Below are 24,807 nucleotides of genomic sequence, written 5' to 3'. Positions count from 1 at the left end.
CCGGTCAGACCGGTTCCTCCAGGCGGTATGATCGGTCATGGGTCCTGTAGCTGGTCTAGCAAGACCAATTGGTCTGATCGGTGGGCATGACTAGTCCAACCCTAGTCCGAATAGATTTGAGGAATCCTTGTAGATTAAGGTTTGTAAAAGGATTTCCTTGCGGCGCAAGACCTCCCCCACCCTATAGATATAAAGGGCCGCGGCCGATTGAGGCTAACACCCAATTGACCAAAAGATTTATCTTTACTTTTATCCAAACCCTAATCTTTTCCAACCCCTTTGCTTTCCTCCTTTGTCTCTGTGGTGGTTGCGGATGTTCTGAGTGGCTTGGCGGATCTCAGAGGAATCCTAGGTGCACCATCCCTGATGGGGTCCCTCCCGAGTTGGTGATCATAGGTTTTTACGTTGCCCCATACATATTGGTCTGACCGACTTGCCTGACTGATCTGACCAGCCAGGGGCAGGAGCCATGCGAGGAGAGTTTCGACGACCGCGCAATCTAGCACATTCGGTGTGTTGACCAGAAGAAGCGTCGACACATGGGAACTACAAAACTAAAGAACCTTAGCAGAGACATTTTTCTGTAAAGATTAAGCTGTCAGGAAGACCTAAAAGACATTTAGATGTAGTGGCTGCAGGCAAAAGTTGCAGGTCTGAGGGTTTACCCAGACATGCCACTTCACTAGTCACCTGAGATTGTAGCATGGTTGCAAGTCACCAAATTTTTGTTGCTACCAAATTTAGGGGGTGTTTGGCAACACTCCACCCCAAAAAGCATAGCTCCACTACACCAACTCCATCCTTTTGCAACTCCACTTTACCAACTTTGCAAAAACATGGAGTTGTTGTACATGTTTGGCTGGTTGCAGTGTTCCAGCTCCAGAAACCTGAGGACTTGTTGTGAATAGTCTATTTTACCCTTTGTAAATAGTCCCACATGTCAGTCTCTCATCTTTTCCCCCTTCCCTTCCTTTGCTTGCGCTTGCCTTGCGGACGATGACGAACTGCGCCAGGACGCAGATGCCCGGGAGGATCCGCGGCAACAAAACGGTGGTGGCATCGGAGCCCAACGACTAGCACATCACGCTGAAGTCGATTTTGGCGACGCCACAGGTGATGTTGCCATCGGCGACGAGGAACTGGAACGCAGTCCCCACGGCTGGATAGTACATGTGGTGGTCGGGCCCCCGAGGCTCCAGCAGACGGCGGTGTGGTTGGTTCGGCGGAGCGCGCACGCATGGGAGTCGCCGACAGCCAGCTATTAGGAAGTATATGTGTATATTAGGATGCATTTATCCTTTCCTTGTACACTTGATGTATTCCTTGTACTCCAAGCTATATTGGCCATATATATAGAGGTCACCCCCCGTCATTAGGGTGTGTGGTGTTTCCCATCTACTTCTCTACATGGTATCACAAGATTAGATCGTGGGCCTCCTCTCCTCTCCTTGTGCCTCCCCCTGATCCACGCAAACCTAGGCAGCGCCCCCCTGCTACGCTGCCGCCACCCACCCTCCGGTGCACCTCTCTGTCCGATGCCCCCACCGATCGTGCGCCATGTCCTCCGCCAACTCCTCTGTGTCCGACGACACCACCGCCTCTGCTACTGATCTTGTGCCGCCTCCTGGACCGTCCCCTACTGCCGACAGCGGTGCATCTGTGCCGCCACCTGGCATCGGCGGCTCCTTTGGTGGTGCGCCCCAAGCTCCTCCTGCTAGCGATGCGCCCGGCAACGACGGCGGTGGCTTCATTATGTACCTGCCGCCGCCACCCGCCGTCCACCCCTACGCCACCGTATCCATCAAATCTCACATCCCCGTGACACTGAAGATGAAGTCCAATGCGTACTTGAGATGGGCATCCTTCTTCAAGTCCATGTGCGGCAAGTTCAACCTCCGTTTGCACATCGACGGCACGGTGGCTCCTCATTCCCAGGACCCTAACTAGAATCAAGTGGATTGCTATGTCCGCTCCTGGTTCTTCAGCTCTGTCGATGACTCCGTCCTCGACCTCGCTATGACCGACGACGACCAGACCGCCTGGGAACTCTAGCTCGGCATCGAGGGACTCTTTCACGCCAACAAGCAATCCAGGGCGATCTTCCTCAGTCACAATTTCCACTCCATGACGCAAGGCGACTCCTCCATCGCCGAGTACTGCAGTCGCATGAAGACTCTCGCTGACGCCCTTCACAACGTCGGCCATCCTGTTCAGCACTCCCAGCTTGTCTTGAACCTCCTCTGCCGTCTAGCTCTTCTCAGACCGGTGGCAGCGGCGGTACCAATGGCAGCGCCCGCGGTGGCAGCAACGGCGGCTACACCGGTGGCAGCAATAGCAAGAAGAAGTGGCAGCAGAAGAAGGGCAGCAGCGGCTTCCAGGTGCATTCCAGCGATGGCGGTTCCTAGGGCAGTGGGCCCTCACGGCCCACCGGCCCGTGATTCTGCTTCAGTCCGGGGGCAAGCTCCTATCGCGCTCTGGGTTTCCAAGAGGCCAGCGGTCGGGGCGGTGGGGGCTGGTGCGCCAGCACCCGTGGCCTCCTCGTCCCCCGTATGCAGGCCCACACCACCTACGCCCCCGTTCAGGTGCCCCCTCAGGCGCCAACCTGGGACCAGGCGGGCCTGGTTGCCGCCTTGAACCAGATGGCGCTACAAAATGGCGGCTGGGTTGTTGACTCAGGTGCATCCGATCACATGTCGTCCTCGGATGGTATTCTTCTTTCCCGCCTCCCTCCAGCTCACTCCTCCATTACTGTCGGCAACGGTCACACCCTTCTCGTCACGTGTCATGGCAATTCCACCGTAACCACCACCACCTCTCACTTTCGCCTTAACAATGTCCTTGTTGTTCCTTCTTTAATTCATAATCTGATTTCTGTTTGTCAGTTTAGTAAGGACAATAACTGCACCACAGAGTTTGACGCCTTTGGTTTTTCTGTCATGGATTTTCCGACCAGACGCGTGATTCTTCACTGCAATAGCACCGGCGATCTTTACACCATGCCTCTCTAGCATCCAGCTTTGCAGTGCCCCACGCCGGCCTCACCATCTCCTCCAGTTTGTGGCATCTTCGTCTTGGTCATCCTGGTCCTGCCACCATCGCTACACTTAGACAGACTTCATCTATTGCCTATAATAAAGACAGTCCCACTCTATGTCATTCATGTCAATAAGGGAAACATGTATGGTTACCTTTCTCACATTCTAGCTCTTGCAGCCCTACTCCTTTTGAGTTAGTTCACTGTGATGTTTGGACTTCTCCCGTTGCTAGCATCTCTGGTTATTGCTACTACCTAGTCATTCTGGACGACTTCTCGCATTTTTGTTGGACGTTTCCTCTAGTTCACAAGTCTGAAGTCACCTCACACATCACTGTCCTCATTCGCAGTTTAGTCTTCCCGTTCGAAGCGTCCAAGCTGACAATGGGACCGAGTTTGTCAATAAGACTCTCACATCTTTTTTGACTTCTCGGGGTATCCACTTGCGCCTCTCGTGTCCCTACAATTCTCCCTAGAATGGGAAAGTCGAGTGTGTCCTCCGCACACTTAATAATGTCACTCACACCTTGCTCATTCACGCCTCCATGGCCGCCCCATACTGGGCCAAGGCGCTCGCCACCGCCACCTATCTTCTAAACCGGTGCCCCTCTTTTGTCGTTCAAAATGACATCCCCTACCGCCTCCTCTACTCCCAGCCTCCCGAGTACTCTCACTTGCATGTCTTCGGTTGTCTTTGCTACCCCAACCTCTCAGCCACGACACACCACAAGCTTGCTCCTCGCTCCGCAGCCTGTGTCTTCCTCGGTTATCCCTCGTCTCACAAGGAGTGCCGCTGCCTTGACTTGTCCACCCATCGAGTCATCATCTCTCGCCATATTGTGTTGGACGAGTCCATCTTTCCCTTCTCCTCCCACCCTACTCACCCATCGTAGCTCAACTTCCTTTTGTCGAGCCCCTTCGATGTTCCTGCTTCCACGTCGGTCACTCCGTCATCAGACGTTGAGAGGCCACGACCCTTCCCAGTTGTTTTGTAGGAACTCACTAACAACGACCTTGCCATCCAATTACACAGGCCGACCGTGTACCTCTCTCCGTCTGTGGGTGGGTCGCCACTCTCCACCGCGCTCCCGACTGCTCCGAACGTGACCGCAGCGCTTTCGACTGCGACCGTGGCGCACGCGGGCGTGCTCCTGACTGCGCCGACCGTGTTCCCCGCTCCGTCTATGGGTGAGACGCTGCTCTCTCCTTCACTGGCAAACGCTCCGAACGGTCAGGCGAGCACTCCGACCGGTCGGGCGAGTGCCCTGATCGCACTAGCGAGCGCCTCGACTGCTCCGATAAGTCGGGCCAACGCTCTAACCGCACCGGCGAGTGCCCCGACCATCCAGGTGAGCGCCCCGACTGGACCGGCGCACGCTCCGACCAGTCGGGCGAGCGCCCCGACCACACCGGCGCGCGCTCCGACCGGTCGGGCGAGTGCCCCGATCACACCAACAAGCCCTCCGACCGGTCGGGCGTCGTCGCCACCCGCCCCTCCGTGTCCTGTCACTCGGTCTATGAATGGGGCAATCCAGCGGGTCCACTACTAGGGCATGACAGCCTCGACTTCTTCTCCGCCCTCTCCAATTCCAACGAACTATCGTAGTGCTCTGGCTGACGCCAACTGGCGTGCTCCCATGGTCAATGAGTTTCAGGCCCTCATCAACAATGACACCTGGCGCCTCATCCCACGACCACCCGGTGCCAATGTCGTGTCAGGAAAGTGGATCTTTCAGCATAAGTTCCATGCTGATGGGTACCTCGCCTGGCACAAGCCGTGCTGGGTGGTTCGTGGCTTGTCCCAGCATCACGGTGTCAACTATGACGAGCCCTTCAGTCCGGTTGTCAAACCGGTGACGATACGGACCGTCCTCAACATCGCCACTTCTCGCGTCTAGCTGATCTACCAGCTGGACGTGAAGAATGCGTTTCTTCATGGACACCTTGCGGAGATTGTCTATTGCTAGCAGCCTCCCAGCTTCGTCGACCCCGCCGCCCCCGATCACGTCTATCTCCTGCAGAAGTCCTTGTATGGACTGAAGCAAGCCTCAAGGGCATGGTACCAGCGGTTCGCCTCCTTCCTTTGACAGCTTAGCTTCGTTGCCTCCACATCCGACACCTCCCTCTTTGTATACAAAGAGGGGCTGAACATCGCCTACCTGCTGCTCTACGTTGATGACATCATCCTCACCGCCTCATCCTCGACTCTTCTTCGGCACATCATGGGGCATCTTCACTCCGAGTTCACCATGACGGATCTTGGCGACCTACATCACTTCCTTAGCATCTCCATCACACATTCCTCCCAAGGCTTGTTCCTATCCCAACGACAGTATGCCCTGGATCTTCTTCAGCGTGCTGGCATGGCTGAGTGTCACTTTACAGCGACTCCCATTGACACTCATGCCAAGCTTTCGGCACACGACGGTGCCAAGCTCTAGGACGGCTCTAAGTATCAGAGTCTTGATGGGGCCCTTCAGTACCTCACTCTGACTCAACCTGACCTAGTGTATGCAGTTCAGCAAGTGTGCCTCTTCATGCATGACCCGTGTGAGCCCCACATGGCCCTGATCAAGCGCATCCTGTGCTATGTGAAGGGCATGCTCTCCTCCGGGCTTCACATTGGCATCGGCTTTGTTCAGTCTTTGACTGCCTACTCCGATGCTGACTGGGCTGGCTGCTCGAACTTTAGACGCTCCATGTCCAGCTTCTGCGTCTACCTCAGTGATAATCTGGTGTCTTGGTCCTCCAAGTGCCAGACCACGGTGTCTCGTTCCAGTGCTGAGGCGGAGTACCGGGTTGTGGCTCTTGCTGTGGCAGAGTGTTGCTGGCTGCGTCAACTTCTTCAGGACCTTCAGGTTCCGCTTGCTTCAGCCACTGTTGTCTATTGTGACAACGTGAGTACTGTCTACATGACAGCCAACCCGGTGCATCATCGGCGCATGAAGCACGTTGCGATTGATATTCACTTCGTTCATGAGAAGGTGGTCTTGGGTGAGGTTCGGGTCCTCCATGTGTTGTCCTCTCACCAGTTCGCGGACATCATGACGAAGGGTCTGCCAACTCCTTTGTTTATTGAGTTTAGGTCTAGTCTGTGCATTTGTGATCCTCCCGGTTCGACTGTAGGCAGGTATTAGGAAGTATATGTGTAAATTAGGATGTATTTATCCTTTCCTTATACACTTGATGTATTCCTTGTACTCCAAGCCATATTGGCCATATATATAGAGGTCAAACCCTCATTAGGGTGTGTAGTGTTTCCCATCTACTTCTCTACACCAGCCCTTAAGGGGAGAGGTCCCGCAGCAGTGCGGCAGCGGTGTTGGCCAAGCCAGAGGTGGAGTCGAATCTCGAGCAGAGCGTGGCGCCGGATGCTAGGACGGCGCAGGCGCGGGTGCCCCCCGCGACGACGTATCGGATGGAGGTGGCGTTGGCGACGCCGCAGACGGCGGGCGAGGTGCCGCTTGAGATGGTGAGCGTGGGGGCGGAGGCGGGGACCGGGGCGGGTGCTGCCGCAATGAGGATGAGGAGTAGGAGGGCGGGTAGTGGGGTCATTGGTTGGGGGAGGGGGAGGAGGCAGCGGCCGTCATCTGCGAGGAGCTCGACGGGGGTGCGTGGTGTTGTGGGACTGGGCAGAACGGAGGATGAGCAAGGCGATGCCACAATGAGGATAAGCGGCGCTTGTCCTGGCGAGTTGCAGCGGCGCAGCCTGCCGCCTGCGACGCCCTGCGGCCTGCAGCCCCAGCGCGGCATGGGGCCCGGAGGCGGCGCCCGCAGCCATTTTCACCGGAGATTGGGGCCGGTGGCGCCCAATCCACAGGCTGCGGCGCTAGTTCGAGGGGGGGGGACGGAAGGATTGGAGGGGACGATGGCAGAACAGCAGTGTGTTGTTTTTTTTCATGAAGCAGTACGTGTGTAATCAGTGGCATGGTGGGTAATTATCCCACAACTCCATGAGGAGGTCTGAAACTGGAGTTTTTGGAGCACCCCTTGAGGTACTCCACCAAAAATGTGGATCTGACTCCTAACTCACCTTTTTTCTGGAGCTGGAGTTGGTGGAGCTAGACGTGTTTGGCTGTGACTTTTTTGGAGTTGGTGGAGTGGAGCTAATTTTTTGGGTGTTTGGCAGCACTTCACTCCAGAAAAAATAGCTCCACTTCACCAACTCCACAAAATTGCCTGCCAAACATGTCCAGCTCCACAAACTTCGGCTCCAGAAAAAATGTGGAGCTAGGGGTCAGATCCACGTTTTTCCTGGAGTACCTTAGGGGGTACTCCAAAAACATTAGTTTTAGACTTCCTCGTGGAGTTGGGGATTATTTACCCACCTTTGCCACTCGTTACATAATATACCGGTTCGTTTCTAATTTTTCCACGCTCGGCATCCTCCTCGTCGAGCTCGCCTCCGCGCGCCACCCCATCAAGGCCAAGCGAGAGATGAAGGAGCACCTCACAGCGCGCTGGGCCATGGCCAGGTTCATCACCGGAGCCTCAGCCGATGTGCTTGACACGCACCTCGCCCGCACGCCCGCCGCGGAGCGCGCGCTCGAGATGCTGCTAGAGCTCGTGTTCCGGTGCATGGTGCCAGTCAGGAACGGCAGGCTCGCCATGAGCGAATGCTGCAAGGCGCTCTGGGCCTCTATTGTGGAAGTTCGAATCTAAATATAGAGAAACTAAAAGATTGAATGACAAGGCGAGGCGGTTCCACTATAGCACTAGATTTCATCTCTAGACAATGAGATGTCATTTAGTAGTAAATTGTTTTGTGTAAATTAGGAATCTGACTTGTAATCAATCTTTGCGCCATTCTGACTTGTTAATTGTCATGCTCTCATGCCATCACATTGCTGACAGTCCCAAAGGATCCAGGCATTGTTCTTGATTTCGATCTTTCCCGGTCGTTTCTGAGAGGCGCTGACCATCGACTCATTCGTGAGGATTCGCGCTCGATTGCAGTAGTCTGGCGGTCCGTGCCGAACCACGGAGGCCTTTCCCGTGACGTTTCAGAACGCCGAACTTGGACGCCGGAGGCCGTGGTACGGTGGTCCTCCGTCGCCGTCTCGAATGGAGGATGGCTTGGGTTCAGGTGAGCCCCAACTTCAGAGCCGCTGTGAAAATTGATGGATGGGGCCACAGGGCTGCACCGCTATCGCCGTGCTCCCTCCACCTCATCGCCACCACGTCGCTGTCCCATCCTGCCCCGCGCCGAATCTTCTGACCGGGGCCGCCATCGCATGCGCCCCGCCCCTGCTGCGGGAGGAGGTGCTGCTGCTGCCGCCGCACAGAATTGAGGGGAGCAAGGCTGGCGGAGTCCACGGCAAACGTGGCGGGGATGGAGGCCGGCAAGATGGAGAATGTGCGGGCGGCCACGGCCGCCGAGCAGGTCATCAGCAGCAGGGGCGGCTTCGTGCTCGGGAAGAAGACTATCCTCAAGAGCGACCACTTCCCGGGCTACCAGAAGAAGAGAAGGGGAGGAAGGAGAAGAGACGGACATGTGGACCCGTTCACAAAGGATAAAATAAACTATTCACAACAAGTGCTCATGTTTTTAGAGCTGGAGCACTACCACTAGCCAAACACGTGCAGCAGCTCCATGTTTTTCAGGAGTTGGTGGAGTAGAGCTGGGTAAGTGTGGAGCTGGTGGAGTAAAGCGGGTTCTTGTGAGATAGAGTACTGCCAAACACCCTCTTAGTATCATCCATTCATCCTGGGTGCCCATGAAATTGCTTTGAGAAAAGCCTCTGAGTGGATGACCTTCGGTGCCTTTTCTCGCTCTTAGATGCAATGTCTTAGTGAGCTGTCTTCCCATAGGTTGAGTTTTTAAATGTTTAATCATATGATATATTTGAATACTGATTCATGCTTGGTGGCTCCAAAATGCTGTTGTCCCTATTTGGATCTCCACTGCCTCAATCCTGGCATGTTTGGAAGCAAGATTACGTTAAGATATTTTGTTTGTTTCATCACCGTATGCTCTGTTTGTATGGAATTCGTGGAAAACAATTAACACATATTTGTATTAACCATGTTATTTTGAAAAACAAATATGCTTGGAGTTGTTCGTGTTGAAGAAAATAATTACTGTGTTAGCTTAAAAAGGAAGTGAACATTGCTGAGTGCAGAAATATGACTGCATTTTCTGTTGGATTTCACTACACTTTTCTTACAGTTCCACTAAATTCAGGCATGTGCCAATGCTTCGTTGCAGTTTCCGTTAGAAACTGAGAATTCTGAATTCCTGATTTCCATTAACTCTGAAAAAACCTTTACAACAAGCTGGAAATGAGTTCAATAAGAGGTAGAAGCAGTCTCTGAAGCTCACAGCGCTGCCGAATCAGCAGCAGAGCAAAAGAAAACAGAGCTATTACATCAGGATCGATCACATAGGCACAAAAATAGCTTGACAAGCTTTCCAACTCTTCAGCAATCTTCATACCCCAAGCAGCTAGCGGAAATCAAAGCCAATGAGGACGCTTTCATTCATCACATCAGCACATATCAACACAAGAAACACACACAACGCTGAGCGTCACTCAAGTAAGGTGCCAAGCATGACGATCAACTCCTTCATAACAGAGGGGCAACTTTTGCTCAGATGATCGAAACTGTCTGAAGGACCGGGACGGCAACCAGAGGAGGATGAATATGAGCTGATTCAAATTTTCTCAAAGAACCTCGGCTAAAATTCTAAACCAATCAACAAACCTCTCTTCTAGCAAAATCAAGTCCACTTAGCTATGCACGAGATAATAGACCTAGGAATGATACTAGGAACTCAATTTGAGACTAGTGGAAGCAAGAAGGAGCCCAAACAAGTATCGGAAGAAGAAATTTAAAAAAACAACACTAAGGTTCGGAAAATTCTGGAAAAACCCTTCGGAAAATTCCGGACTTTCAGAAATTTTCGAAAAAACCTTCAGAGAATTCTGGAACTTCGAAAATTTCCGGAATATTCCAGAACTCCAAAAACAACCTTCGTGAGGAAGGTAGAAAAATCCGAAACTCGATCAAACGACCTCCAAAAATCACAAAATTTGAACATATACTCACAACAACATACCAAAGGTATTCCCAAATACTCAAGTCAAAAAGCGCAAGAATTAGTCACCAGATTCAAAGAATTTGGGAAGCCCATAAGAAAGGGGATTTTCGGGAAATCTCAAAATTCAAGGTGTCGTGCATGGATTTGCTAGGGGATCATCCTAGATGTTTTTCCATATATCCTAGCACCGATTTGCTCCAAGAAAAACACCCTAAATCGCGGCCAATCGCGAGATCCAAAAATTCACCCAAAAAAGCTTCAAAAATTGGAAAAAAGATAAATTTCAGATCTTGAGAAGGAGAAGCAATTGAGCACAAAATTGATTCTTAAATTACTTCACCATGTCCGGTTACAAGCCACTCCTAAGCACAATCCAAGCTAGGATGGCAAAAAGATCAACACAAAGATCCCTCCTCTCTCCCTCTACCAAAGGCTCTCAGAAAACAAATGTGAAAACCCCCACCAAAACAACCAAAAGGATAGCTGCCCCAACAGTTCTCCCACAAATATATAGGCATCCGAAAAATGACCAGAATGCCTTTACATGAAGCACACAACTCAAATACCCCCAAGGGTAAAGTCGTCCAACTTTTTCCTCGTACATCGGATGGACCCGACGCCTTCACGACTTCACTTCGCCTCGACGGAAGCTTCACGATGGTGCCACACATCCTCCAACTCGACGCCATCCAGCCGCACTGGACTCGTCCCCCCGGTTTTGAGGCCAAACCGGTCAAACCCTCTTGCACACCTTGCTGGCATGACTCATCCCCGGTTTTGAGGCCAAACCCTCATGCACGCCGCACCCGATTTGACACATCGATGTCGACGCGTGTCCGGCCTCCGCCAAGCCTTTGACGCCTCCAAGTCTTTCGCTCCCGACTCCCGGGCCGCTTACTCGACTCGCCTCCGTCCCGCTTGACTCGACCGACGCCATCTCTATCACCGTCCGTGTACTCTTACTTTTTCATGCACCATGTGGCTCGCCCATGACTCCGCCCAGACTCCTCGGGTCTCCGATCCAAGTCTACTTGTGTCCAACCTTCACAGCCCTAGTACATCAGCATGAACCTTTCGCTTAACCTTCACCTCATGTTGTCAACCGCCATGTCGCATCCTACACCTGCACATCACAAGCCAAGAGACACAACACACAAGATATATTTTATACAAACACCGCAACACAACTCACACAACTCACACCTGCAGTTAGCCGTTAGCATAATCAAGTGCATATGGAATATGGACTCAACCGGTAAAGCCTCAAATCATCTAGTCAATCACTCATTACAAATAGATCAAGGCACATGTCAACTTGGTCTCTCACTGTCACTGGCCACAACTACCTTTAGATTCGCTGGGGAGCTAAGGAAACAGAAGCAAGCCTTCTTCAACCCATAGCAGTGGTGCTGCTCGGCTAGCGCCAAGATGATCGCCATGGTGCTCACATCAATGTACTTGCATAATTTATATTCGCATATCAGCTTCAACCTATGCAAGTTATACCTGTCTGCTGCAACAAGCAGGTATTGGGCCATGACATCTTCTTCCTCTTCCCCTCCATCTTCACTCATCTCGCTAAACAAGTCAGTGTATATGAAATGGAGCAAAGCATTGAACACCTGAGCATCAATGTCATCAATGCGGATGAGGACGACACCGCTTTGTCTCTCCTTCATGGCGCCAAAGAACTCCATAGCAAAGACCGGGGACCAAGTTGCGAGGACGCACCTGTACACGGTGAATAAATCGCCACCAAACTCGAACACCACGTCGGTGCCCTTCCCCGTCCGGAGGAGGTCATCAAGGTGTCGGCGCAGGTCGGGCGGGTGCACGGGCACGAAGGTGGCCGCCTCGTCGTCCTCTGTGCGAAACTCGTTGATGACGATGACATCACACCGGATGGCGAAAGAATTGTTCTTGAGATGCTCTGACTTCTCCAAATCCTCCCTCCTAACGAACCTCCCGTTCCCCACCTGCGGTGGCTCCCGTAGTTGCTCACCTCCTCCGCCAGCAACGACGGCGGGCGGCTCCTCCCCGTCCTCCTCCTCCGCCGCCACCTCACCGACGAAGCGAAACCGCTGCTGGGCCCTCACCTCCTTAGCCGTGGAGCTGGGGGCAGCCTCGTTGAGGAGGAGGAAGAGGGAGATGTAGTCTTTGGTATCCCGGTTGTGGCCATTGGGGTGGTAGTCAATGTGCCAGCAGTGGCCACCGACGATGAAAGGGCGCGACTTGATGCACGCACTGGTAGGGATCCCCTTGGTGCGGGAGTAGCCGTCAATCCTGAGGATGTGGTGTGGGTGTCCGGTCGCCGTGTTGGCGACGATGGCGGAGGCCGACCGCGATCGCTTCCGGCCGCCGCCGTCCGCGGTTGACGACATCGCTAAGCCTACCTGATTTATCGGGGAATCTCTGTGCCCCCCACTCTCAAGCTGTCAGTCTCTCCCAGTCTCACTAGTGTATTCTGCCTCCGCTTAGCGTACCAAATTTATCAGTTCTTTTAGGGCCTTGCGCGACTGCCGGGGAATGGGGAACTCCGGAAGAGCACAAGGAACAAGACGAAGTCGCCAGTAAGGCGGCAAGCTTTGGCCTTTGGTGGAAGGTTTGGCCTTTGGTTACGTGGAAATTTCGTAATTTATTCAATGCCCAATTCCACTGCCAGCTTGAGAATGACCTTTGCTTCACAATTAAGAAGGTGGTAAAATTGTTAAACTACCGAAGAAGTGTTGAACCGAGCCAGTTTTCCGTGCAAGCATGGACTCTCTCATTCAATAGATCAAAATTGTCTTTGTCAACCCACCTTGCTACTACGAAACTTTTTAGGTTTTAACCAACAATCTACACTATGAATCGCATTTTGGTAATCAGAAACTACAGTTGAACCGGTTCACATCTGCACTAAATAGTTTGGGTTCACAACTCTCCTTATCAAAATATCTGTCACTGTTGATTTTTATCACCATTCGTCTTATTTAAAATATTATGTAAGTATCATCTATTTTGTTTGTGACTTAATTTACTATTACGGGTATTTTAAGCATGACTTATCTTTTCCTATGTTTGCAATAAATTTTTGAATAAGACGATTGGTCAAACGTTACAAGAAAAAGTCAACAACGACAAATATTTCGATACAGAGGAAATAGTCTTCTAGCAAAATATCCAAAATATGACATCCCGCGAATCCTCGAATATGTGGTGATTGCATACCCCGTTGGCAATGATTGGGTTGATTGCATCACGTGTATGTTTCTACACCATAGGCTTCTATGTTTTCTTTTGTGTTTATAATCATACCCATTGATTTCCCCGGAAAAAGAACGAAATATTTTATTTTTGTTGTAGGAATGTGACTCATTACATAATGATTAACTGATATTATAATATGATTGAAATTATTTATCTCACATGATCCAATGGAATATAAACAAAAATGCGACTCTTGCATGAGTAGTATCAGTGGCGGAGGCAGAAAAAAAAATTAAGGTATATGGTCACATAGACTACAAAGTAAGATTCAAATTGAAAGTAGCATGTGTACACATAATAAATTCAATGATGTGCCAAGTGTCAGACTTAGAAGTACATAAAAACTAACAATTTAACATATAGATTGAGATGATCTAAAATTTAGGACAAAATACACAAAAGACGCAAGTCAAGAGACAGATATGGTGACAATGAAGCTTTTATGTGTTTAGGTCTAGAGAAGCTAGGTAATTGCACTTGCCTATCTTTCTTTTTCTGGAGTGCTTTCTTAATTTTTTCAAGTTCAATCCCTTGAATACCTTGATAATCCTCATTGCAGGAGTTGTTGGGCTGATGCTGGCCTCGTGGGCCTTCTTTTTAGCTTCGAATTAATATATAAACAATACCATTATGTGGGCTGAACCCGGGCTGTAGAACAACCCCACTCTCCCCCCAGCCCGGGACCTAGATTTGCGCCTTCAAATCTTTGTCCCAGCTGTTTTTTCGATGCTTGTAATTCAGATAAACAAGGGTTCAGTCTTATGAAACTAAAATGGTTAATCTGTTAGTGTTTCTCATCAGTTCCAACTTGCAAAAGTCATATGTGGTATTGCGGTTAGACGCAAAGAAAAAAAGGAAGAAGTTAAGAAGATGCGTTAATTTGTTTTCTTACCAAGAACCTAACAGAAAAGGCATTGACACTCTCATTTCCGATGACAATTGCTAATATAGAAAAAGGGTTCATTGCAATTCTACAGTTCCCACAAATGTTGAGTTTTAACAGCTAAATCATATATGGATCAGATGACGACGAAGCTATTACAGATTAACTAAGGCTACAGGGGCGCCATGACCTACCTAACAAAGGTACGACATTGAACCAGCTAATCAGCTATTTTTGCATTTCATCTCCTTGCAAGATAATTATACTCGTAATGTCGTCCAGAGGGTAATGGCAGGCTACCATAAGTCTAGAAACCACGAACCAACACTGCTAATAAAACAATGATAATATACCAAGTTACTTTATGTTCCGAGCATGGCAATCAGCTCCTTCATAACAGAGGGGCAGCTTCTGCCGAGATGATCGAAGCCGTCAGTGGCCATGGCTTCCCTAAGATTTGCCGGCGACCAAAGCATGCCTTCTTCAGCCCGTGGCCACAGTTCCCACATCGATGTGCCTGCACAGCTTCTCTTCGCATATCAATTTTAGCCTCTCCAAGTCAGTACCTGTCGGCCGCGACGAGCAGGTGCTGGGACATTGAGATCCTCTTCTTCCACTTCTTTGCCTTTGGCAACGAGTCATTGTACACGAAGTAGAGCAAAGCCTTGAACACCTGTGGCTCCTTGTCGTCTATGCGGATGACGGCCGTGGTGCCGCTCTCCTTCATTGCGCCAAAGAGCTCCGCGCTGAACACCGGTGACCGGGACGCGAGCACGCAGCGGTGCGCAGCAAATGTCTCGCCACCAACCTCGAACACCACGTCGGCGCCCTTCCCGGTCACGAGGAGGTCGCCAAGGTGCTGGCACAGATCGGACGGTGGCACCGAGACGAAGGTGGCCGGAGCGGCGGCCTCCTCCTGCGCCCGGAACTGTTTGACGACGACCATGTCACACCGGAGAGCAAAAGAATCAGCCTTGAGATGCTCTTATCTCTCTAATTCTTCCCTATTGATGAACCGTGGGCGTCGCCAACGACCACGGCTTCTAAAGATTCTTACCTCTTCCGAAGTCAGGGGAAACTCCGGCACCTCGCCGACGAAACGGAATCGGAACTGCGTCTTCACCGCCTTGGCAGGCGTCTCGCCGAGGCTAAGGGAAACGGAGATCCAATCTGTGGCATCCGATGACTCGCCGTTTGGGTAGTACCGGATGCACCGGAGGCCGCCCATGGTGAAAGGGCAGGATTTGAGGTACTCGCCGGTGGGGGTACACTGCTTGGTGAGGGTGTAGCAGTCGATCTTGAGAATGTGGTAACCCATCTCGGCGTCGGCGATGATGGAGGAGGCGGAGCACGACGTACGGTTCGCCGCCGCCGGCTTCGGGCAACATGGGAGAACTATTCAACTAGTCTGTTATGGGAATTGGGGAGGTGACAGGTGGCGGGGACCCTTCTCTCACGCCGGCGATGAAGGGTTTTACGCTGCCGCTGCAGGAACCGCCGCGGAATATGGGAAGACCCGAGTGGAGAGGAGATGGAGCTACCTGTATGAGCATGAAACAGCATTCCTGTAATCATCAAACTCTGTGAGCATTCATCTGACGAAACCATTCATGAACATTCAGTAGAGTTGTAGAGATGCAGTCGAATCAAGTAAGGAAACATAGATCAAATTCAACTAATTTTGCCTGTTTGCATCTCCTTCTGACAGATGTATTCATGAACTTGATTAGCACAAGTCCATTAAACAGGTATAACCATTGCGAAAACAATCTATTGATACTCATAGTTGATAAAACAATGTCAAGCCGACTATAAGTGCGTGCCAGACACCGAACATCACCCAGCGAACCCAGCCTGGCAATAACCTCCTGTTTATCTATCCACAGCATTCCATGCAACATGCAAGGAAAATGCACAAACTAGAGATGCCCTCTGCAACCTGATGACAGTGCCATTCCTCGTCAATTACATAACTACAGAGGTGCAAAACTGCACTGCTCATCCACATATACAAAGAACTATACACAAACAGCCAGCATCTAGTTCGCTCAAAGCCAGGATTTAGTGCTCTGTACTTCAGATCATCCGTTATCATCTGAACCAGTAGCACCATGCTTTGTACGGCCAGTCTCAGGTTCCCCCGGTGTCAGCAAGAAAACACAGAAATTTGTAGACTTAACAGTGTGTCCTGCAACTTCAGAACTGCAGCTGCAACCTCCGAAAAGTGCAGGGAGTTCCTGCTATTCACTATAGATAGAAAAGCATCGATCCAGTTTATAAGGAAAACCGGACCCAAAACTGTGCAATGTAGAACTGCAGCTGCTGAGCTGCATCACATAAAAATGACAGCAAAGAACACATGAACTTTCATAGTGATTCGACAAGGAACCATCATAATTCACAAACTGACAACAAATAGCTACAGGGTGCAGGTACAGTGACCCAACGTAGTAGCCACACACCAGAAGATCACAGCCACAGATGAGACAGAATCAAACCTTAGATCCTCCATGGACGATGTAGGTATGGTAAAATCGGCAGGAGTAAATTTCAACAAGGGGAAAAGACGTTCGAGGAATCGAGGGTTCAGTGTTTCTAAACCTATATGGGTAATCTGGTGTTTCTAACTCCCAACTTGCGAACGTCATATAACTCGTAGGCAGGAAAAAGCAGAGCAGTTGAAGGTCCAAATGACATTTTTTGTTTTGCAAGCAGTAAACAATATGCTTAGACAATATCACTGCCAACAACGGAGTTAACTTTACCTTGCAGCATCAGATTGGTTGTTAAGAGCATACGTAAACAAGGCATGTCATTGTCCATGCAGTTAACACAAACCTATATATGCATGACCGACAAAGGAAATATAAATCATTATGTGAACATACAAGGGTTGAAAACACATAACCCTTTCTGAAAGGAGGTTTGCCAATTCTAAAGGGAAGAGAGAGTAGAAGATTTAGCAGGCCTTTTTGTTCCACTTGGCCGGAGGGGGGGGGCATTAAGCAGGGTTACTGAGGTCATCAACAAAAAACATTCTGCAAACAGAACTAAATAACAGCTCAGCTTGGCTGAAACAACCTGCATCTAGTGCTCATTTGTCATTTCCCCTGGTTTGTCTTCTCTTGTACGTAAACCCAACAGATAAGCATTCCTACTCTCATTTTGGAAAATAATCTTATGTAGATTGCATACAGAAGAATATGAAAAACGTGATGACAGTCTTGCTATTTTATAAATATAGTCCATGCAATTCATCAGTTACCACAAATGCAGAGTTATAACAGTTGACCAGAGCGTTTAAGCAAAAAACAGAGAGCTAGAAGGCCCCATGGAGATGCAATACTAAGCAAAAAATCAAAGGATCAAAGTATTTCTTGGATTGGGTAGGTAGAGAGGCAATGTAATAACATCAGAACAGTAAAGAAGAGATAACAATTTCAGCATTTAGGCATTCCCTGACGAAACAGAGATCTTCTGGAGATCTAATGGATGAGGGTAGATGATAACAAAGGTATTCCAGATTTAGGCTACAGGGATATGCAATGACCTGACGAAACAGAGATGGCGTTGAACAGGGTAATTTTGCATCTTCTATACCCATAATGTCTTAGTGTAATGGCCAGGCTACTGAAAAGGTCCAGAAACCATGAACTAACAACGCTGGAACATTGAACATCACTGTTTTCAGGTGACAAGCATAGCAATCAGCTCCTCCATGATGGCTGGGCAGCTTCTGCTAAGATGCTTGAAGCCATCAGTGGCCATGGCTGTCCTCAGATTTGCTGGAGTGTTGAGAAAATAGAAGCATGCCTTCTTCAGCCCCTCGCAGTGATGTTGCTCAGCTAGCGTCAGTATGGTGGCCACTGTGTCCACATCAATGTACCTGCACAACTTCTCTTCGCATATCAACTTAAGCATCTCCAGGTTGTATCTGTCGGCTGCAACAAGCAGGTGCTGAGACAAGACATCTTCCTCTTCATCTCCCAATTCCTCTTCCTCTTTCTCTTCCTCTTCCTCTTCCTCTTCCTCTTCTTCTTCTTCCTCTTCATTTTCATCTTCCTCTATTTTCTTTGTCTTGGGCAATGAGTCGGTGTACACAAAGTAGAGCAAAGCCTTGAACACCTGAGCCTCCATATGTCGTCTACACGGATAACGCCTGTGGTGTCGCTCTCCTTCATTGCGCCAAAGAGCTCTGCACTGAAGACTGGTGACCGGGCGGCGAGCACGCACCGGTGTGCAGCGAACGTCTGGCCACCGACAACGAAGACCACGTCAGCTCCCTTCTCGGTCCTGAGGAGGTCGCCAAGGTGCTGGTGCAGGCTGGATGGGGGCACGGAGACGAATCTCGGAGGGGCGTCCGCGGCCGTCTCTTCCGTGGCACAGAACTCGATGACGACGACGATGTCGCACCGGACGGCGAAGCAATCGTCCATGAGGTACTTTGATCTCTCCAGCTCTTCCCTTTTGACGAAAACTGGGTATCCCCAGCACTAGTTGCTCGCAAAGCTGCGGACAGATTCCAACGCCACAGGCGGCTCACGCACCTTGTCCCCGAGACAGAACTGGCACCGGACCTTCACCGCCTCCGCGACAGTCTCGTCGAGGTGAAGGAAAATTGAGATGTAATCTTTGACATCGGACGTATTGCCGTTGGGGTAGTAGCGGATAAACTAGCGGTGGCCGCACAGGGTGAAAGGGTGGGACTTGAGGTAGTCGCCGGTTGGGGTCACCTTGGTGAGCGAGTAGCCGTCGATCTTGAGAATGTGGTATCCAACCCTGGTGTCAGCGATTATGGAGGAGGCGGAGCGCGACGGCTCTCCGGAGGTGGCGGCGGTGGGCGACATGGGAGACCTAGCCCTTCTCTCTCACCGGAGGTGTTAGGGTTTTGCACGGCAAGAAAAGACGAACGGGGCGTTTGGTTACTCAAGCTAAAGTTTAGTCCGTGTTATATCGAATATTCGGAGGTTAATTAGAAGGATTAAATATAAGTTAATTATAAAACTAATTGCACAGATGGAGGCTAAACGACAAGATGAATCTATTAAGCCTAATTAATCCATCATTAGCAAATGTTTATTGTAGCATCACATTGTCAAATCATGGACTAATTAGGCTTAATAGATTCGTCTCGCCGTTTAACCTCCAGCTGTGTAATGGGTTTTGTAAATAGTCTACATTTAATACTCCTAATTGGTATCTAAACATTCGATGTAACATGTGCTAAAAATAAATCAGAGTAACCAAACGACCCGAAGCTGCCGCCCGAAGCTGCCGCCGTGGAATGGGGGGCGACAGGAGACTGCTAGAAGACTGGGGAAAGATGGAAGTTGTTAGGCCTTTGCTTCTTTCATGGGCCTTCATAATTATTGGACGAGCATTTGGCACTTTGCTTAGGCCCAAATGCCGGCCCAGAACGAATCGAGAACAGCATAAATGTCAATGGAGCTTTCTCAAAAAAAATGTCAATTGAGCTAAATTTGTTCTGTTTGCTAAAATTGTGTTGTCCTCCTCCTTTTTTTCACGCCTTCCTGCTAGAAAATTAAGGACGTGAAATTTGGTTGTTAAAATTCGAAAATATTATCGTTAAAAAGTTGATCAATGAACATGGGTCATTTATGTCCTTTCCGTAGTTAAAAATATTAATGATCACGCCGTCCAAATATTTTTACAAACAGGACAATACGTTCTCTTTATTCTTTTAAGGAACCTTACCGCTGTATGCTATTATCAATAACTACCGTCCCCCTCCGTTCCAAATTATAGATCATTTTAGGATTCTAGGTTCATAGATATTATTATACATCTAGATATAATATACATCTAGATACATATTAATATTTATGAACCTAGAAAAGTCAAAACAACCTAATTTAGAACGGAGGGAGTACTTGACATGGCCACTATTTTACCATTGTGATTGTAACTTTTTAAGCAATGATGCCGTAGTTAAATTGTAAAACCTTTCACTGTAAGAACATTGCATAAACAATAGTAATATACGTACACATGATTTTGCATAAAAAACTATTCGATGGCCATATACCCTGCAATAAGCAGAACACATTATCCGTCCACGCTCCGGTTGGGAGCAGACGGACTCATTCCACAACGGGATTCTCTTGGGCAACGAAACCAAGTGCATTTGTATGGTACAAACATTCTTAGATACTTACCATAAAGAATTATATGTCTTTATTTGAACACAAACTTTGCGATACAACTATGATAAAATTAATATCTATAACTAGCTAGAGGCACTCTATCAGGCTATTTCTTGGCAATTCCATGCTGAGTTCTTTGCCAATAACTTTCTGGCTTGTCATGCTCATGCATGCACTCTACCTCAGTGTGAACACTACAAAAGGAAAAACAAAGGTTTTTGTTATAAACATTAGTACTGATGCAAATTCTCATGTACACGCGCGTAAATTCACCATATGAACACAAACATACACTCTACCTTTATGAGTATCTACAAGAGACGGGGCGGCATATCTCAATACTAACGAAATCCATCTATTGCCGCTTACCACTAACAGGAATAATTAGAAATCACTAGCTCGCCTTTAGTCCCGATTGGTAGGGTGTCTATCTCCTGAAAATCCATCTAGGATAAATCAATCGAGATAAAAGCGGGGTCTTTAGTCCCGGGTCCTTCAACCAGGAGTAAAGCCACCCTTTAGTCCCGGTTGGCCAGGTGCGGGACAGGCCCTTTACTCCCGGTTGCTAAAACTAACCAGGAGTAAAGGGTGCCCCCCAACCGGGACTAAAGTCCTCCTTAAATTTGAGGCGTGTGCCATGCAGGTGCCTGCATGGCGCCTGTAGTTTCATGTAATTTCAGGCATCACGTACGTACCCGGCCCTTTTGTTAACCTTTAGTAGTTGAGACTTTTTTATAATGAAATCAAACTAGTATTTAAACGAATGAAATTAGTAATTATACAATTACTATATATATATACAATTCTTAGTATATTTATATACAATTCTTAGCATACTATACAAATCAATCTTAGCGCGTATTATATATACAAATCAAACTATATATCTACAATCTTCCCATCGAGGTATTGCTCAGAGCGTCTAAATTTCGTCCATCGTAATAAAATTCTCCTTGTGGATTTACCATCTCGTCCATCAGGAATCCAATGAGACCTTTACACATTGCCGCCACTCTTTCCTTCTTCCTTCTTCAAGAGTCCTTGTTGAATATTTAACATCTATAATTTGGAAATATGTGAATGTTGCACGAACAATTAGATATAAGGAGCTAGAAAATAATTAACTATTAATAGTTTTATTTTACGTACTTTAAAGTTGTGCGGCGTCATCTTTAGTCTGTTGGGTCCCATAAAACTATGCTTGTGCTCACAGATGTAGTAGCCACATAGATTATTCCCGGGTTTCTGTCTTAAGCACTTCAATGGGGAAAAAATAAGTTATGAAATATTCGTGTTATACAATGTACAAAATGTGCAGACTTCATACGTACCGGGAAGTCTGTGTTCCATGTAAGTTTTTCTTTGAATGGACCTTTGTGTGTCCTCATGAATTATCTCCATGCACTACGGATTAGAATAATGAATGATATAGTGTAACCGGGATAAAATTTAGGAAACAAACTTTTGCATAGACATAAAGGTCCAGAATTATTACAAGCCTAGCATGTCTTGCATGTCTCGGTACTCCACCGGATCTTTCCTCAACGAATCAAAGACAGTGACGTGGCTTCTTTCAGGCTCAATTATAATGAGGATCCAGTGGAAGCTGCGTACGTAAATGTTCATACATTTTAGAGCTAACTAACATTAATCACGTAAGGAAAAAGAAAACGAAAGTAGACACACACTTACTTGAAGTTGTATGGAAGTAGTATGAAATCCTTGAATTTTTGTTTGTCTATGAAATTGTATACTTCCACCAAGGTTTTTTCCGACAATACCTATATCTATTTTTGGTTAACTACGGATGGATTCATGAAGCCAATATGGACGTACTCTTCTCGTCGGCACGTCTGAATTAGCATCCTACATAAAATGGAAGACGAAGTTAGTACGGTGATGCACGCAAAAAAAAAATGATATGAGCTAAAATTTACATGTAGATAAACGTACACTTACAAAACCCAAGCGCTGATCAGAGAGATGTCCAGGGTATCATGATGGTACACTTCGTATATATCCTTGAATTCTAGCCACAGAACTTTCTCGCCTACGCCGTAAAAATCTATTGATTTTACCTTAAGACCGAACATCTCCCTCGAGTCAGCGGACACCTTCATGTACCATTGATGGAATTCGTACATCTTTGTTGATAGCTTTCGTACCAACTCAGGCCTTACTAGAGACTTGGCTAGCTCAAAGGTCCATCTCGATTCAACTCGCGGTGCAGCTGGCGGCTCAACTTGCCCTAGACATTCATCAAGTCCCATACCTGTTTCTTCCATGAATTTCAATACTTGTATTTGTTGATCCAAGGGCATTGCTGCTATCTTTTCAGCGTCTTTTTCTGATAGATGCACGAGGTTGGGGACAACACCACTGCAAGATGACTTTCCTTTCCTTTTGTGCCTCTCATCAGCCTTGACTAACGCTCGTTCGTAGTTTGATAGTAGAGGTATCCTCTTCTTGGCTCCTTCTTCCATCCTGATAAAAATTTAATTCTCTTCGATTTACTAGCGGTGGCTCCATCTCCCTTGCTTTTTTTTCTTCAGCTTGTTTCTTGAACCACTCACTAGCCTCTGCCTGGATTTTGGCCCACTGTTCCGCATGAGTCATTGCCTCCCAGCTTTCCTTATGAGTCAATTCAGGCTCCTTTCTTTTCTTCTTAATATGTCTTGGCTTGGGAGGTGGTGGTCGCGACTTCTTAAGTGGTGCTGCAGGTCCTTCCTCGGGGCTGCTCTTAGTCCCGGCGACGGTGATCGGGGAGGGGTGTTGTTATTGTCGTTGTCGCTCCCACCACCAGGATGTGGTGGAGATGGAGACCTTGATCGAGCAGGAAGTGACGGTCCTGGAGTAGGTTGTGTTGGAGGTGACGGTCTTGAGCTTTGAGGAGATGGTCGCTGCTGGGGATCTGCGGGGAGTAGTCTTGAGCTCTGAGGAGATGCCTCCGTACCGAGAATGATGATGTAGCGTTTGTGCCATAGAATGATCCCATGAAGCGTATCTCCTAGTGTCCTTTCCCCGTCGCCTCCTGGAAGGTTGAGCTCTAGGCCTTCATATTGGCTATCAGCAAGCTGCTTTAGGCCGACGCTGGCGTAGCTAGGTGAAATCTCCATACCATGGCTTGTCTGCCCTGCCAGGATTGGTAAGGCACTCCCGTACGCCACTTGTACATATAGAAGAAGTAAACAGGTTATTAAAATCCAATCTCGAGGCGTGGATCAATTGAGAAGATGGCATAAATATTATATATAAGTATACCTTAATAGTGAGGTTGCCGACCGGTGTATGCAGCTCACATGAGGTGCGTTGCGTGATGGCATCCACGGTGAACCGTTGCTCGTCCATGGGTAATCTTGGCGTCTGCGCATCAGGGAGCCCTGTAGAAGCACAACTGCTCAAGAGGCGTTGAGAAGGGCTGGCGAAGTTTGGATCCGGCAATGCTCTAGATTGGGCCAACTCCGCAACTGCGTGGGCCACTCGATGATTGATTTCCTCCAACATTCTTACTTGTGAAAGCACTTTGGATTCTAGCATCTGCCGCCAGCTCTCCTCGATCTGTTCCTTTCTTCGCTTGCAGCTTCTGTACGATGCCCTATCGCCTCGGAAAGCAAACTTCCACGGAATGACCCCGAACCCTCGGTAACGTCCTGGATGCTTAGGATTACCGAGGGCCAATGTGAGCTCATCATTCTCTCGGTCCACCTTCAACCTTCTAGCCTTAGAATCTTCAATGTTCTTGATAAGCCTTTCGACCTTCTGACGTATTGTCTCATTGAATATCAACGTCCCATCCTCCTGGCTCAGGAAGCCTCCATGAGCGTAATACCAATTTTTTGATCGTTTGGGCCATTCAATAGTTGTTGGTACGATACCTCGATCGATCAGGTCTTGTTCCATCTTCTTTCATCTGGAAATTGCTGTGCCATAACCACCTCGCCCTAGACGATGATGGTAGTCCTTCTGACCAGCATTTGTAGTGTTGGTATGGATCTTTTTCACATCATCTTCGCTCCTCTTGTATTCGACAAATGCCTCCCAGTGGTCCCTCAACTTTGGCCACACATCGAAATCTGGAGTTCGGCCCTTCTTAAGGTAGTTGGCATCCAGCATCTTCTTGAATGTCTGGAATTGTGTATCCATCTTCTTCAGCGTCTATGCTTTCATATCCTTTTCAATATATCCTTCAGGAAATGTAAAATATCTCTTGACATCTTCCCACAGCATATTCTTTTATGTATCCGGGAGCGCGTATGGATTAGTGCTTTTGCCCTTCCATTCCCCGATGCTGATAGGCACGTTGTCCCTTACGATTGCTCTGATCTGACTCACGTCCTTCTTTGCTACTTTTTCAGGAGCAATCGGCCTCCCCTCTTATGTGACTTCCATGATGACAAGCCTCCCATCCATCACCCTTGTACGACCTCAGGCCTTC

General features: G+C 48.6%; 1 protein-coding gene and 2 pseudogenes across 1 annotated transcript; all 3 read right to left on the bottom strand.

Annotated features, from left to right (window-relative positions):
* Window positions 1-9,563: 9,563 nt before the first annotated feature.
* Window positions 9,564-12,503, bottom strand: LOC117835448 (BTB/POZ and MATH domain-containing protein 1-like). The gene is made up of 2 exons (XM_072290460.1): window positions 11,404-12,503; window positions 9,564-9,643 (listed from the first exon to the last, which is right to left on the bottom strand). Exons 1-2 carry the CDS (start codon window positions 12,455-12,457, stop codon window positions 9,564-9,566), a joined length of 1,134 nt encoding a protein of 377 aa, XP_072146561.1. The 5' UTR covers window positions 12,458-12,503.
* Window positions 12,504-14,570: 2,067 nt separating this feature from the next.
* On the bottom strand, window positions 14,571-16,720 carry LOC117835449 (BTB/POZ and MATH domain-containing protein 1-like; annotated as a pseudogene).
* A 927-nt stretch (window positions 16,721-17,647) lies between these two features.
* On the bottom strand, window positions 17,648-19,055 carry LOC117840595 (BTB/POZ and MATH domain-containing protein 1-like; annotated as a pseudogene).
* Window positions 19,056-24,807: the final 5,752 nt, after the last annotated feature.

This window comes from Setaria viridis, chromosome 9 (assembly GCF_005286985.2).
Source record: "Setaria viridis chromosome 9, Setaria_viridis_v4.0, whole genome shotgun sequence".
In the NCBI taxonomy this organism is placed as follows: domain Eukaryota; kingdom Viridiplantae; phylum Streptophyta; class Magnoliopsida; order Poales; family Poaceae; genus Setaria; species Setaria viridis.
The sequence above is the reverse complement of the archived record's forward strand: the minus strand, read 5'-3'. Positions and strand labels throughout refer to the sequence as shown.